The sequence below is a fragment of the Lichenostomus cassidix genome, chromosome 6, assembly GCF_008360975.1.
Source record: "Lichenostomus cassidix isolate B80296 chromosome 6, HeHo_3.0, whole genome shotgun sequence".
Classification (NCBI taxonomy): Eukaryota; Metazoa; Chordata; class Aves; order Passeriformes; family Meliphagidae; genus Lichenostomus; species Lichenostomus cassidix.
The window spans coordinates 23,852,370-23,867,844 of NC_139487.1; the positions used below are offsets into that span (position 1 = coordinate 23,852,370).

General features: G+C 43.3%; 1 protein-coding gene and 1 long non-coding RNA gene across 2 annotated transcripts in view; one reads left to right on the top strand and one right to left on the bottom strand.

Annotated features, from left to right (window-relative positions):
* ZCCHC24 (zinc finger CCHC-type containing 24) overlaps positions 1-10,270 on the bottom strand; it is a 108,317-nt gene extending 98,047 nt beyond the window's left edge. The window contains exon 1 of the mRNA XM_085064036.1: positions 9,675-10,270. Coding sequence (XP_084920162.1) covers positions 9,675-9,914 — 240 coding nt within the window. The 5' untranslated portion in view covers positions 9,915-10,270. The remainder of the gene's footprint in view (positions 1-9,674) is intronic.
* Positions 1-15,475, top strand: part of LOC146435478 (uncharacterized) — a 43,809-nt gene that overhangs the window by 2,909 nt on the left and 25,425 nt on the right. The window contains exon 3 of the long non-coding RNA XR_014852961.1: positions 8,171-8,348. This is a non-coding gene — a long non-coding RNA (uncharacterized LOC146435478). The remainder of the gene's footprint in view (positions 1-8,170; positions 8,349-15,475) is intronic.

The window sequence follows — 15,475 nt, forward strand, 5'->3', positions numbered from 1 at the left end:
CAGGCTTGCTGGAGCTCAGGTAGGCCTTTTGGCTTTCTGCTAGTAGTGTGATCCTCCTTACTACAGCCTCAGGGAAGGGTTTGCTGTGGATATCAGTGAGGGCACTCATTTTACACAATGTACAGACAGGGATGTCGCCAAAGGTCTTTAAAGGCAGACAAAGGAGGACAAAGATTTGCTCTGGTCAGAGGTGTGCAGTCTTGAAGGAACTTTCTACATCTCGCACCAAGCTCTGCAGGGTTCCTTTTCATCTGCTGAATGCCCAACAACTGCCCATTTATGTTAAAGAGAAGCTCTAACACATGAGCACTATATTAGGGACAACCGAGGCCATTCACGTTGCAAATTACTTTAACTCATCCCTGCAGGAGCCCTGGATTCCCTAGCTGTCCCCTGCCTGCCTGCAGCCAGGTCTCCCCCAGCCACCAACCTCCCTGACCTTTGGAAGGAGGGCTCCTGCCAGGCCCCTCCATCCCATTGCTGCCTCGCACTGCCCCAAAACACATCCCTTTGGTTGAGACAGGGTTCTCTGGTGAGGAGGAGGTTATGAAGGCTGTATAGCATGAAGTGAGGGAAGAAACGGATGGACATGTTTTGATCCCTGCACTTTCTGTTAACATCTCTGCTTCCTGCAGGAAATCTTGTCTCAATCTGACCTGCAGTCTGAAAAACAAGAGTCAGGTTTCCTCTCATTTGGTAGGTCTTTTGACACTCCAAACGTAAGAAAAATAACACCCGGAAATAGATATGTGCCTGTTCAAGACACACTTAGGAAAGCATTTACCTCCTGTGCAGCTCTTGCATGATGAAAGATTTTGCTAAGAAATGTCCATTTTGGGTTAAACAGAACCCTAAGTCTGAGACGGTTTTGTTTATATCATTTACATTCAGTAATGCCTTCTTGGCACAGAACTCCTGCGATGGCTGCCAAAGTTTAAAAGAGGCAAAGCTAAGGTCGCTGTCAGAGGTAGAAACAATACATCATCTGCCCAGAACGGGCCCCTCGCAATGCGCTGAGGGCCTCAGTTCCTGCACTCACAGCAAGACAAAAACTTGTATTAAATTGAATAGAGTGAGGAAAATAAATTATTTCTATGTGCTAAATGACAGGCTGGAAGTTCGTTTTGTGACTCCAGCTTTTAGATAGTTTTATCTACACTTAAAGCTACCCTCTTAATCAACTGTGATACAGCACAACTTGAGGTGTGATTTGAGCAAGCAAACCTAAAACATCACAATCTGCTTCAGATAAATTATAAAATAACAATTGAGTAATCTGGTTTCTAAGTAGATTGGAGGCTTTTTTTTGTTTTCTCCCTAAGCTGGGACTGTTAGAGGAATGAATCTATTATTCTACTGATTTCAGTTGTAATGTATGTTGGAGAAAGATGGTTACGTAAGCACACCTCTGTATTTCAAGGATCACTGATGCTCAAACCCTCTTAAAAACTCTTGCTAGTCCTCCATTTTTAGGATGCAATGACTGTGCAATAGATCCTTTGCTTTCCTTTCAACCACAAGTATCCACAGCCCTAATGACTTCTTACAAATAGTTGCCTAGCAGGCTCTCTTAAATGTCAAGAAATATAGGCTGCAACTGCCCTGCAAAAATCACTGAGATACCTGGAACTCCTTGCAGCAAGAGAAATCTATGAGAGTAAGCTGATCCCCTTAAAGTGTTTGCTTGGTTGGCAGTCAGCTGGATGAGATGTAAATACAGGTTTGCAGGTAACCACAATCCTTCTGTGTAGGGTGATATATAGAAGGTATCTTTTCTTCATTAAAAAGACACTCCAAATCCTGCCACATGCAGGGAGTAGGTGTGGGTGGCCATTTAATATAGCAGGAATTTATTTCTGCTTCACATGTGAGCTCAAGTCCTGGATCATGAGGGTATTTGCTAATCTTCAAACTAAATTTGTCGAAACACACTTGTCTTCCACAGGTTTGGAAGACCAGGCAGTTTTCCCATGAGCAGCAGTTGAAAGACCTAAGAAAAAGGCTCCTTAAAACTCCTCTTTGTCAAAGTATTGGACTTGTTACTATTTGTATGCACCAAGATATATCACAGAAAGTGATGGGCTAGGCTTGTGATATGCTAAAACCGAAAACCCACCAAAACTCCCCACAGCTGTGCTGGCCTGGCTAGACAATGAAGGACATGGAGAAAGCCCAGGACTTGTAACCTTGCATTTATTCTGCTCTCCTCAAGTGAATCTGTCTATAATTTTAGATTCTACTTTTAGTACATCACAAACTGTTTGCTATGGTTCTGAGAATATGAACTGACCTGCAGGAAAAATGAGGTGATCTGAGTTTTTACACTTATGAAATGCTGTCTGTTGAATTATATCAGCATTACTGTAAGAATTGAATAGCTTTTTAAAATTTAATTAGTTGCTTTGATCTATTAAAATTGCTCTGGAACCCACACAGAACCTAAGTAAATCACGAGGAAAAGACTTATATTCTCCCTATTTAATTTAATAACTTCATTATGGCTTTCTAAAAGAGGAAGAGCAGTTTTAAAGGGTAGCAAAATGGGCATCAGGCTGTTGGCAATTTTTCTGGGAAAAAGAAACTGGAGAGAGGTACAGGTGTTATGTTAATTGTGGCATTTCATTAATGTGTTCAGAAACTGGAAGGTATTACTCAGTATCACTTTTTGGGTAGCATTTCTATGTACACATCTAATTTGGGTAACAGGACGCAGTTGCTTTTGTTTCTACGCAAATACATTTTATCAGTATTGTATGATTTGTCGTAATATCTGTGCCTGCAACTTTTTTCAACTGCACTGTGTCATTATTTTTCATGCTTCTTAAAGTAGCATGGAAAAGATCCTCTGATCTTAGATTCCAATTTCACTTAAATTGTGTTTCAGAGTCCTCTTATTCACTTAAACTCTGATCTAGAAAATTTTCCTCTGCATTAATCCTCACCTAGCATCTGTCAGTAAAATGCAATATTTTCTTCTTGTTGTCAGTTACCAAAGTAACAGGACTATTGCTAGAAGTTGTTTGTTATCCATCTTGTACAAGTATGGAAAATCTCCCAAACAAAACAAAAAAGGCCCGGGTGGGGGGGAAGAGGGGGATTTGCTTTGGGATGAAAGCAGTTTAGTACACATCTTAGTTATCCAATTCATTCCAAACACTTCATAAATTAATATATTGGTTTAAGTCATACTTGGTTGTCTGATCATTTGTGCAGTTCACTGGAGAAAGATTTTTTTTTCTGTTCTGAATAACTGAGTCTGTGTCTGCAGAGCAAAAGAGGAGTGGATGAAAAATCATTACCCAACACACAGTTACATCACCCCTTTGTTTGGGTGCTTTGGCATGGAAGACACTGTAAACGCATAAAATAACTGTAAAAGAAAGCTCTGTGTATAAAATATAATTGTGACAAGAATTCTACATGCTTTTGCCTCCAATTATAGGTTGGGCTGTTTTTCTTTTAATATACTGCCTGACAAGTTTTTTCAAGATGTGAATGTATTTGTGAGGCAGAAAATGCATGCCAGCGCTTCTCTCAATGAGGAGTTCACATAAATACAAAATCCCAAGTGATTTAAAAGAGTTGGCAATGATTTTCAGCTAATCAGGAATAATAACTATAATTGGTCTATCTTCTATTGCTAGATTTTATTTTTCTTTTCAACCTATAGAAAATAAGACAATAGTAAAGCAGAAAACACATATCCCTCTTCTTGAAGACTTGATTTTCTTTCAGCAATTAACATTTTAGCTCTTGCCAGCTTTCCAACCGTGGTTCTGATTTTGATGTGAAAGCAAGTAGCTGCAGATTATTATGGTGGTTAATACTCTTACTGTGAATGAACTAAAGCCCAGGTGTAAGTCATGTTTGAATTAGTTACAGCTCGAGGTAGGGCAGGTGTGCTGGAGAGCTACAGCAGCATTTGCGGGGGGCAGGGGCAGTTTGTGAGTAAGGAAGCAACACAAGAAGCTCTGGCTGCTGGAGTAAATTTCAACTTATTTTCTTCTTACTTCTGGGAACTTTCTGCTGTTCTTAGTCAGGTAAGGAATCCAGAGTAAAAGCAACATAATTATCTTTAGAACTCTTTCTTTAGTGAACCAAATTTAGCTCCTGTGAATTTCCTCCTGCAATCAACTTGCTATTAGGTAATTCAGCCTAAGTGTCAAGAGTAAGACAAGCATCTGCTATGTGCAGTACCATGCACTTAAAAAAACATACACAAACAAAACACTTAATCCTGGACAACAGAGAAGCCTAAAGCCATACCTAGGTGATACAAATGGAACAGTGTAATTTGGATGATAATTTGAGTTTCCTGCTTTTTATACAAGATATAGATCTTATTTTCACACTCTGCTTCCTATAGTACATTCACACATGGGGTTTTTATTTCCCTGGCAAATGTGGGTGCTTTCCAAAGACTACAGAAGCAGCAAAGCAGGAGGCCACGGCTGCAGAGATAAGAACAGGGAGCAAAAAAAATGTTTGTACACATGAACCCCTGAATTTTTGCATTTTAAAGCATATGTCCAATTGGAACTGGGAACAGAATATTTGTTAGCTCAAATACCTGTAATAGGATCTAAGATTTTGAGACCAGTTTACAGTGGGCTGTGAAAGCTGCACTTCGTGTGCTGAGGCAGCATCATCAAAAGGGCTGTGGAGCTGGCAGTGTGGGAGGATGGAGGAGGCTGGTGTTGCCAAGATCTCCAAATGCATGTTGTCCTCTGATTAATATAAAAGATTCAGCTCCCTGGAATCTCTTACGAGGACCAATGTGAGAACTGACATTTAACTTCCTAAAAAGCAGTTTGAAATTACTTGACTGGCACTTTAAGTAGCCATAAAATATCTGTACAGTCATCCTGAGGCAGAGAGCACAAGTTCCTGCAACACATGAATTGTTGTGCTAGTGCCTTTTCAATAAAATGTGGAGAAGGATAAGGGCACTCAAATGTTGGTACTTACACAAAGAATAGTGAGAAAAAATTAGAATTAGGAAATCAATCAAATCATAATGGCTATGATTAAAGGATACTTTCAGGTACTGTAGACTGTGCTACTCTGTCAGTAACTATGCTGAATAAAAGGAGATAATACTGTGGTTGTTTAGCCTGTAGCTGAGAAAGCAAGAAGTCCTCACTTGAGTTCATAGCACATTAAGCACCCTGTGGATCAAAAACATGCTCTGTGTTAGAATAGCTAATAATGTTATACAAAATTAAACAAATAGGATGTGTTTTGGAGCATGTGGCAATTTCTGATAAACCTGCATCTCTGTTGTGTTTGCCCTCCGACCATACTGGCTGTGAGCAGCCTCCTAAAAGGCATTTTGTTCTCTCTTTTAAATCTTTTAATCATGGCTGTTCTTAGAGATATTACACTTAATTTAGTGGGTCAATACCCTGATCTAGTATAGCAATCCTTGTATTCTTCTGATACTATGAGAATGGAGATTTTTTTAATCTTATAATTATTGTGGAAATTAATTCATCTAGGCCAAATAACAGATCTTTCTTCATCAAGTATCAGGCTAGTGTGTATCCCTTTAATTCTATGAAAGGCAGACAGATAACAAGTTTGTCTGATGTAAAATATATTTTCTGTAGAACTGCCAATTTCTTTCCCTACATTTTTGTTCTTCCAGTGTTTCATCAGTTTTTGTTGTTAACTTATGAATGTTACTGTCTTATTTGGGGAGCTATCTAATCTACCCCAGTGCTGCACACCTTCTCCTGTTTCACGGGGACTTGAAGGTTATTTTCCTCAGCACACCATGAACATTTTTTGACTCCACACATTTTTCTTTCCAAGCAAGTGATCCATACTTTACTGTAGCAAACCTAACTAGATTGTATTCTTTCATTTCCAGTTAGTTCTCCTCTTGCCTACAAGGGCTGGATCTGGAAGTCCCTGAGTCAGAAACGTAAAAATGGTGATTATTTTCTCATCTAGTATATGAAGTTATTTGTGCTTAAATAAAATCTGGTTTAGATCCAGAAAGTGGCTGCCATAGAGGTTTCTAGAAGGAATTTTGCTCTTGAAAGACACACAGAGTAGAGAAAAAAGTTTAACTATAGTAATATGATAATTTCTAGTTAATGCTTGCTGTCTCTTCTTCTCTCTTCTATCTCTTTCTGTCTCTCTTTCTGACCAAAGACAGCATTGACCTGCTTGGATGCTTCCTGTTAGTATAGGAAAAATAACTTATGGGTCTCTTGCCCCTTTAGTCTAGGTTTTTCAATTACACCCCTCCATGACAAAGCCACAGATACCTGGCTGTGTCTCAAAGGCATTAAATTCCATGTAACCAGCCCCACAAAAAAGCCTTAAATACTTGGCTCTGATGGATGGTGTTATAATGAGGGTGGAGCTCAGTTCAATGGCCAATTTATTGCATCTTAATGGTCTAACATGCTTTTATTTCATATCTAGGACAGCAAATGCTGCCATAAAGTTTGGTTTAAAGCAGGTCTGTTTTGCAAAATGAGTCTTGCATACAGAACAAAACACTCATTGTTGCTTTACTGTTTAAACCTTTATTATTGCTTTTTTTTCTTGGTACAATGGGCTTTTATGCACCAAACAGCTGTGTTCATCATGTTTATTTAGAAGGCATCCATTGTAGTGGAAGAAGTCTGGAGGACAAAAATCTTGAAGTACAAGACTACTCTGTGGGTGCTGGCACTTTCATTTTTTTTCTGTCCTGTTCCTTTGGTCAGTATGCAAGTCACATACACAGGCACTGCCATGCAGACTTGAAAACCCTGTATAATAGCAACTTTTCACAAGTGCTGTCTCTTATTCCAAGTGTTCTTCTCCAGAAATTTTCAATTGCAAGGCAACATACAGGACACACAACTATTTTACACCCTGTGATCCTATCATTTCTCAATCTGTTGCTATTTTGGACCCTCATTAGGTCACTTTCCAAATATTGTGTACAGCTATGTGTCAATCATTGTCACAGCTCGGCTCCAAGCTAAGCCAACCCAGGACAAAACCGGGAGGAAAAAAAAAATGCCAACCAAAGCAAGCACTGTGCAGAAAACAGTCAACAGTTTAACTGTGGAAAGCTATGTGTTGTTCCAAAGATAGCATAAGCCCACTTGCTGCAGAAACAGCATACAGTACTAATGCTCTCCAAAATAATTTTACGCAGTTGAAATATGTAGTATATACCCAATGGCATCTGCAAATAAACAGATGTTAGAATCTCAAGAATTAGGAGCATGACATTGTCGGAAACTCTCGGGCGACTCCTGCCAAAAAGCAGCCTAGTTTCCAGTTTCTGGCAAGAACAAAGCATCTAACATATTGACAGAACTTTTCCTGAGCAACAGTTTCTCTAGCACCTTCCAAACCCTTGAATGAAAACTGCTGTATAAGCAGGTAGTGTTAACCTGGGGAATTAAAGGGTTCCCTACTTCCTTCAGGGTATATCCAGCAGAGTAAATGCATTCCCATGACATATGAAATGGCTGTGCTCCTTTCCTTCTTTTCAGGTTACCACATACTAAGACATAGTTCAGGTAAATACTGGAAACATAGAAGTGTCTCCATCAGCCACACAGTCAATGCAATCATCACAGGCTGGAAAATGAATGGGAACAAACTAACATGCTTGATCTTTTAAAAATGTTAAAATATGTGTATAGAATGAAATGGCTTCTTATTTCCTGAATGGTGAATGCTCTTGGCTTTCTACAGAGCTGGCATTCTCAGTTGCTGTTGCTGTTCATGTGCCTCAGGAAACTAAGGAGGTTAAAAAGAGCAGAATAAAGTTACAGCTTGTGGATGATAGGAATCTACACAGAAATGCAGTGAGGCTGACTTCTGGGATCTGAAAACAGCACAGCTGGGGGGAGGCTGCACAGGGGCTGACTGCTTGGAGCTGGGGCAGAGACACGGGCCTGAGGAAGGTCTGGCATACCAGGGAAATGATTTTCCAGAAGAAAGAAGAAAAGTTGGGGGGAAAAAAATGGAAAGAACTATGAGCCAAGTGGAAAGGGAGTGTGACAAAAGGATTAGCCCCTACTTGCATAGAGTATAGCAGAAGCTGAAAATGAACTCAGGGAACTGTCAGGAAAAGAAAACTGTTTCTCAGAGACTGTTTTAAAGGCTTCCTGAATGCAGTCTCCATTTACGTGTTTCTTCCTTTTTCTCCCAGAAAGAAAAAGGACCTGCTGTGAGCAGAATGTATCCTGACTTGAACAAACATGGGCCTGAACAGAGTCCCAGTCTGGAGCCCATGCAGGCCAAACTCCTGGAGTCTTGCTGCTACCTGGGTACCAAAAAGCTTGTAAGCCAAGCAGAAAGGGGCAAAGTCTACAATTTGTCACCAACAGGTAGGTAGCTAATAGTTTAAATTGCACTGCCTGCTAATCTTTTTGCAAAATCAATGTGCTTATTAGATCTATATGTTGTTAAACTGCCTATGTCATGTCATGCTTAACATCACTCAATCAGGTCGAACGTGGTTTCAACTACATACTCTCAAAAACAGTGCCTATTTTGACACTGTATGTGCTTTGTTAAATTCTTAAAGGAGAAAGAATTTCTAATTAAGGGGGAAAGCATGTGTCTAGATAACTCTGGCTTTTAACAGCAGCTATAATGTGAGAGCAGTTGGGGAATTTGATTTGGTTTTAATTAATAACTCCATAAATTTTCTGATAGAACAGGCAAGTGTATTTTGACTGAGAATACCTTTTAAGTGAATGTTTAACATAAAAGGTGCTGGAAGGACTTTGAAATGTCATTCTGTGGGAAGTGTCAGAGCAGGTTGGGATGTATAGTCCATCTAACTCCCATCAAACAGAACCGCTGTCGAATGCCTCCGGCAAGAGTCCCATAGTAGGGTGCCAAATTGTAGTTGGATCTTTTCTGGAGAGGCTGGGAGCTGTGGTGTGTGAGGTGCCACCTTGCAGTGTCTCCACACATGTGAAATCCCTTCAATGCAGAAGTGCTTGACCTCAACAACTTCCTGTGACAGGGAGTTCCACAGCGAATTGTCTTTGCATACCCTAGTTTTTTAGCTTCCTTCCCTTTGGTTGCATTTAGTCTTGTTCTTGAGTTATGAAACGTGCACAAAACTTTTTTCGCTGTTTTTGTCACGTTCCTGTTTATATCTCTTCCTTTCAAATACTGCCTGCCTTTGATCTCTCGTAAGCCATATGTATTCTTGTACCAAGCTTTTTAAGTAAGGTTTTGGGTGGGGGGGGTGGGAAGCGTTGGTAGCGGCGGCGGTGGTGGTATTTTTGCACGTTATGACGGATGTAGCACTTTTTGCGTCTCCTGCCCCCCGTCCCTCCGGCCGCGCACGGGAAATCGGTGTAACCATTCACCAGACTGTCAACACGGGCGCCCCGCGCCGCTGGCGGACGGCGGGAGGAGGCGGCGGCTGCGCCAATGCCGCGGCGGCGCCTCGCCCCGGCCCCGTTAGCGGGACGGGCAGCGAGGGAGCGCCCGGCGGGAAGGGGCCGGCCGGGCGGGAGAAGGAGCCTGCGCAGCGGCCGAGCCGCCCCGGCGTGCGCGGCGGGGAGCGGGGCTGCCCCGCTTCGGGCGGGTTCGGTCCCGGCCCGGGGAAAGGGGGCAGGAGGCTGCCGAGGCATCATGGCGGTTGTGGCCCGGGGGGGCCGGGGGCTCCGCGCCGGGCGGCGCGGCGGACTCACCTCGCTCCGCTGCAGCTGGAAGAAGCTGTTGAGATAGCTGGAGCTGATCGAGGAGCCCAGCTCCGGGGTACTCTTAGTGTAGCTGAGGTCGGGGTGCTGGGACGAGGAGGGCTCGGGTCTGAAGGCATCGAAGGCGCTGGCCTGGTGCGTGTCTTGCAGCGAGAGATAGACCCAGTTGAGGAGCTGGGCGGGCTGGTACACGGACGCGGCGCTGGTGTCGATGGTTGACAACAAGCTCATCTTTCCCCCCGGCTCTGCCGGCGCGGCTGGCCCCGCGGTGCCGTTCCCCCTCCCCGCGCTCCGGCAGCGCCGCTCTCCCGTCTCTGCCCGGGGCGCTTCCTCCTGGCCGCCCGGAGGAGAGGACGGGCCGGGGGCTCGCTGCCGCGCCCCGCGCCGCTCTCGCTCCCCTAAGGCCGGCGGCGCCCGCGCAGCCCCAGCGCTCCGCGCAGCACGGACATCGCTGCCGCCGCCCGCGGGCTCCGCAGGAAACTTTGTGCGCGCTCCGTCCCGCCCGCCCGGCCGGTGCCTGCCCCGCTATCTGTCTTTATTCCCACTCCCGCAGGCAGCGGCGGGGAGGGGCTGCCGGCACTCCGGCGGCGGCGCCGCGCCCCCATAGGCCTCCCGGCCGCCGCGGGGGTGCAGGGGCGTCCCGGCGCCGCTCCGCCCCCGCCCTGCCCGCCCGAGCGCGGCGAGAGGAGCGTGTGCCGCGGAGGTCCCCGGACCGCTGCCCGCGGGTGTCCCCGGACCGCTGGCCAGTCGCCCGCCTGGGTCGCGCCGGCTCCCTCGCTCGCTCCCTGGCCTTCCTTTTCCTCCTTCCTGAAGATTTTTGCGTCAAACACGCGCAAAGCCCTCCCGAGGGCTCCTCGCTGGGCCCTTTTGGGCTTGTTTATAACGCAACAAATCTCGCTCGGCTTTCGTTAGCCCGCCCTCTCTTTTCACTCTCATTTCTGTTTCTTGCCGGTGCTGGGAGTTCATTGCGATCTGAGGTGCCCTCCCGTTAAATCTCTGTCAGAGCTCCAGGTTTACGAAGCCCTGCGCGGCCGCTGAGGTTGTGCCAAGCCGTGCAGAGTTAGGGTTTTCCAAATAAGGCAGGCAATCGGCGCGATGTTCCCTTTGAAATCCATCTAGGTAGCCCTGGCGCGGCTCTTGGGGAGCCTGGCTGTGGTGGGATACCCGGGAGTTAACGCTGAGTAGGCCTTTTAAGGAGTCGGTAGCACAAAAGAGGATGATGAATGATTCCTGTTTTAGGAAGGAGCCTGAGTGGGTAAGCGGGTAATTACAGTTCATAAACTCTTCCCTGCTGCCTTCCCTACGATGAGTGGAACAGGGCAGCTATTTCTCGCTTTGGTACAAACACCATAGCAATCAAACTAGGAGTTTTCAAAGGAGCTCCCAGGAGGTAACTTTAAAACTCGAGCATAGTTTCTTGTGCCCTTTCCTGCGTGACAAAAGGGTAAAAACTAATGTGTCTTCCCAGTATGGTTTTGGGGAAAAAATGCCTTCCTTTGATAACAGAAAAAAATCTGACCTTTGAAACATCAAAGTTGATATCTTGGTTTGCTGTAATAAGACATATGTCTTCTGCCAAGCTGGAAGAAAAGTTGCTGTTCTGAAAAGGCATGGTTACAAGCAACAGCAAATGAGGGTCAGCATACACTCAGTAGAAAATGCTGTTCAATTGTCAGCTGCAAACACCAAAGATGGATGCATTCAACTTTTGAGAGCAGCTAGTTTGGGCAGCAGAGCTATCTGCTTGAAGGAATTTAAGTGTGGGTGGTGTGGGTGAGGCTTCTAGCTTTCCAGAGCTGCAAGGTGAAGTTTGGAACAGCTGAATCAAACTGGAACTCCTTCAGTGAGGCTAACTTTTTTTTTTTTTTTTTTTTTTTTCTTTCTTTTCCTGTGACAAAGTCCTTGCTGCACAAATTTAGTTTGCTCTTTTGTAAACTGTCTTGGTTTAGAAGCCCTTTGGGGCACATCTAAATGTATGTGCATCAGCATGAGATGGAACAAACTTGCATCAGTGTAAAAGGTCTTTTATATTCTGTCTACAACATAGATCATAACAGAAGAATTCAATCAAATTGCATCCCAAACTCAAACAGTTGCATAATGTTTTAAAGAAGAAAAAAGGTGGATGAAGCTTAGTGACTTAATAAATTGTGAGGAAGGATTTTCTATGATTTGCTGGTAAATGAAGAAAAAACCCCAAGAGTCAGATATCACATCTGAGGAACTTGCCTTTCTGGCAGATGGTATTAAGAAAGTCAGGATATAGTAGAAAGTCTAGAAGGGGGAACTAGTCTGAAGCTGCTTGTTTTGTTGTTGTGGAGTTGTTTGGGGCTTTTTGTAGGCATGCTAATTCCTTCCTTAAAGGCAATTTCTATTCTTATCACTTCTCTCTTTTACTTGATAAGTTAAACTGAAATATATATATTTTTATTTGGCAGCTCCACTGTTCACTCTATTTAGTAAGGTGCTGTGAAGAAAATGGTATTTCTGGACAGGCAAAAAAGATAACACAACAGGGTTCTTGTAGCAATAGAGGTCAAAAGCAGAGGTCAAAATAAAGAGTGGTCAAGGTGATGAAATGTTTTGGATGAAGAGTTTTTAGTATATTTTGATCATTTTTCCCCACCTAAACTGAATATAGCTCTCATTGTAGGTGGTTGGATGGTGTTAGTTAGACAACACAGCAGAGACTGCAGTGGGGCAAGAGAAGGCAGAGTTAGAATGCGTTTATTGCAGCAACTGCATTCATAAATGTAGCAACCTCTTATGATGGGATTGGCACCATGTGCTTCACCAGATGCATTTGAACACAGAAAGCTTTTGCCTGTCATTGCCCCTTGACAGTAGCCCTGGTGGCTTCTAGCAACCATGCAGGGGAATGAATACATTGAATAGATGCTTTGTTTGCATTCATTATGAGGAGCTTAACTGAAAAGCACCCACATTTTGAGGTTCAGTTGTCATTCTGGTCTCCTGTGAAGTTTCTTCGGGAAAAGTTTCAGGCAGTCCCTCACCGTTTCTGGATTTAATGCTGCTCTTAGCTTAGCAAAAATCTACTGTCACCCTTGTTACAGTCCACTTAAGTTCAAGATAGCAATTTTTTCATTGGAAGTCCCCTCTTCACCTCTAGGAGTCATAGATAAGTGAGAAGATGGATACAAATGGTCTGTTTAGCACATACATGACAGTAGAGAAAAAGGTGTTAAGGTCAATTGCATATATTCTTCTCAGAAATACTTGAGACAAAAGTGCCCAACAAGGCAGTCTGGTGGCTGTGAAGTATCTTCCAGACATGCACAATATTTTCCTATTGATTGTTTTGGGATGGAGTATAAGTGACAACAACTACATGGATTTTACGTCAGCCTTACGGTGCCAAAACATCTATGAATCCTTTTGGTTTTGTTAATGAGTACTGCTAATGAAATAAAAACCCAACTGGAATTCCAACATCAAACTTCAAATAAACTGAATGACTTCAGTGACTTGGAAAGTAGAAGCTTTGAAGCAAAGGCAAACACAGAGATAGGATTCAGCTGCATCAGTCCTATTCCTTAAGTAGTGGGTGATCATGTAATTTATCCAAAATCTCCTTAAAACTGCTCACTCAGCCTGTCCCCTTAGTGATCTGGACGTCTTGTGGCTGCACCTTTCCCACAGCATCTTTGCAAGAGTGAGGAATGTAAGTTTCCACTTCTGGCCAGGACTTGTTTCATAATCTAATGTATTTATGTTCTTGCTTGTATTGTTCGTACCTTTAAATGACATCAGCCTCTAAACTATACATGTAATTTAAACTTTTTTAAAAGAAAATGTTTATGGTTCTCCATATTTTAAAAATTAATATGCCCTACTACAAATATCCTGGATTCTTGTGCTTTTAAATGTGTCTTGGTCTGAATTGCTCTCTTAGTCATCTTCTAGATTAGATTGAGCTCCAGCAGGAAAATAGAATGAATACCCAAAACTGCCAATAAGACTAGAGAACATGGGTAACTTGAACCCAGCACTGTATTCTCCAGTTTCTGTAATCAGTATATACATAATGCAACAGGCCATTCATCTGCAGTGTAGCTGGAATATTCCAAATGAATGTTTTTCATCTGCTGCAGCAGAGATTCTTATCTTACTATGAAATAATTTTGTTATGCGGTGGAAACAGTGTGTAAGCACTCTTGGAATTATGAGAAGGCATTTCAGCAGAGTTGTAAACTGGAAAAGTACATCTGCATGAGACATTTGTGAGTTATGGGTGTTACAACCACTTGTGCTCGCTGTGTAGGTACAACAGTTCCACTGCCAGCAATGAAACATAGCATAAACCAAAGCTAGTGAAAGTAAGTCTAGGAGATGAATGTGCTTGGGTATGTTACACCATGGATTTTTGCACCTTATCTAAAGAATCGACTGCAACCCAGTGCTTAGCTACAAAAGTAAAAATTCCTGTTTTCTTCCTCTAAGCTACTCTTCCTCTTACAGCTTTGACAGAAAATTCTGGAAATATATGGATATGTACATATAGCTCATCCATATGTAGAATGCTAATAAATACGTGCCATATGCAGTAACGATTTGCTGTGGATAGTGAAATGCGATTCCTGCAAGACTGTCTCAAAACAACAAGTAGGTAATTGGTGTAACAGATCCTCTTGTAGCATGCAGATTTTGCACCTGGACAGTTTGTGGTTTCAAGTCTTGGGGCCTCCTCACTTACTTTATGTTAAGATGTCAGTGCATTGCTGAGTAATTGCATGAAATACGCCCTGGATCTGAGTAGCTGTGTGAGAAATACTGGTTTGGTTTTGTTGGGTTTTTTCTATTGTTTTGCAAAGCTTCCTGTATGCTCTTCAGCTGCAGCACAGGTGTCTAAATTGTTCCATTATTTCAGTTTTAAAAGGCAGTACTTACCTTGTTTCTAGTACTGATCTTCAGCATCCATGTCCAAAACAGTAGCTGAGGCATCTTGTTCTTTTTACTCAGCCCATCCTAACCCCTTTTGCTTGCTTGATCCAGGAATCCAAGAGAAAGAGTCCAAGGAAAAGAGCAGAGGAGCAGAGCAATAGCTGTCAGGGGGATGTAGGCACAGGGGAGCCCACCTGCCTTACCTGGAAGTGTCTGCATTGGAACAGCTTGCTGATGCTTGCTTCTCCAGCCAGAGAAATGGCAGGCAAGTGGGGAGGGCCAGGGATTTTCTGTCACCTGAGAATCCCTCTAACCTACCTTATGCTGTGCGAGACCCTTCACTGAGGGTTAAATGGCCTCAATACTTTGTAACTGGTTCCCAGCTAAAGAAGTTAGGTGCTGTTTATGGAGCCCCTTAAAGATCTTGGTCTTAAAGAATGCAATAAAAATCCTCAAGCAACTACCCAAGGAGGTACAGGAGAACTCTTCATTTGATCTTTTTAGAAATGTATGGAGGGTTTCATTTGCATTTTCTTGCGTGTGCTTTTACTGCATATAGTATCTCTGCCCATCTACTTCTTTCATCAAATCCATGGTACAGCAAGCTCCAGGAGACAGACACAGTGCCTAATTGTTTGCCACTTCTCTCCTCTTCCCTAGGAGCTCCACCAGATTTGCTCTTCCAATAACTATAAACCCTACTTGCTGAGGTAGAACAAGTGTTTGAGTTAGAACAGCAGGAGACAAGAATGACAGAGATAAAGGTAGATGAAGTGGTGATTAGTGGATGGCACAGACTGTAGTGGTTAATAGGAGATGAAGACGACAAGAGGGAACTGTTGAGACTTGTAAACAGAGTGGCTGTTGTGGGATTGGAAGCTGGGATTGTA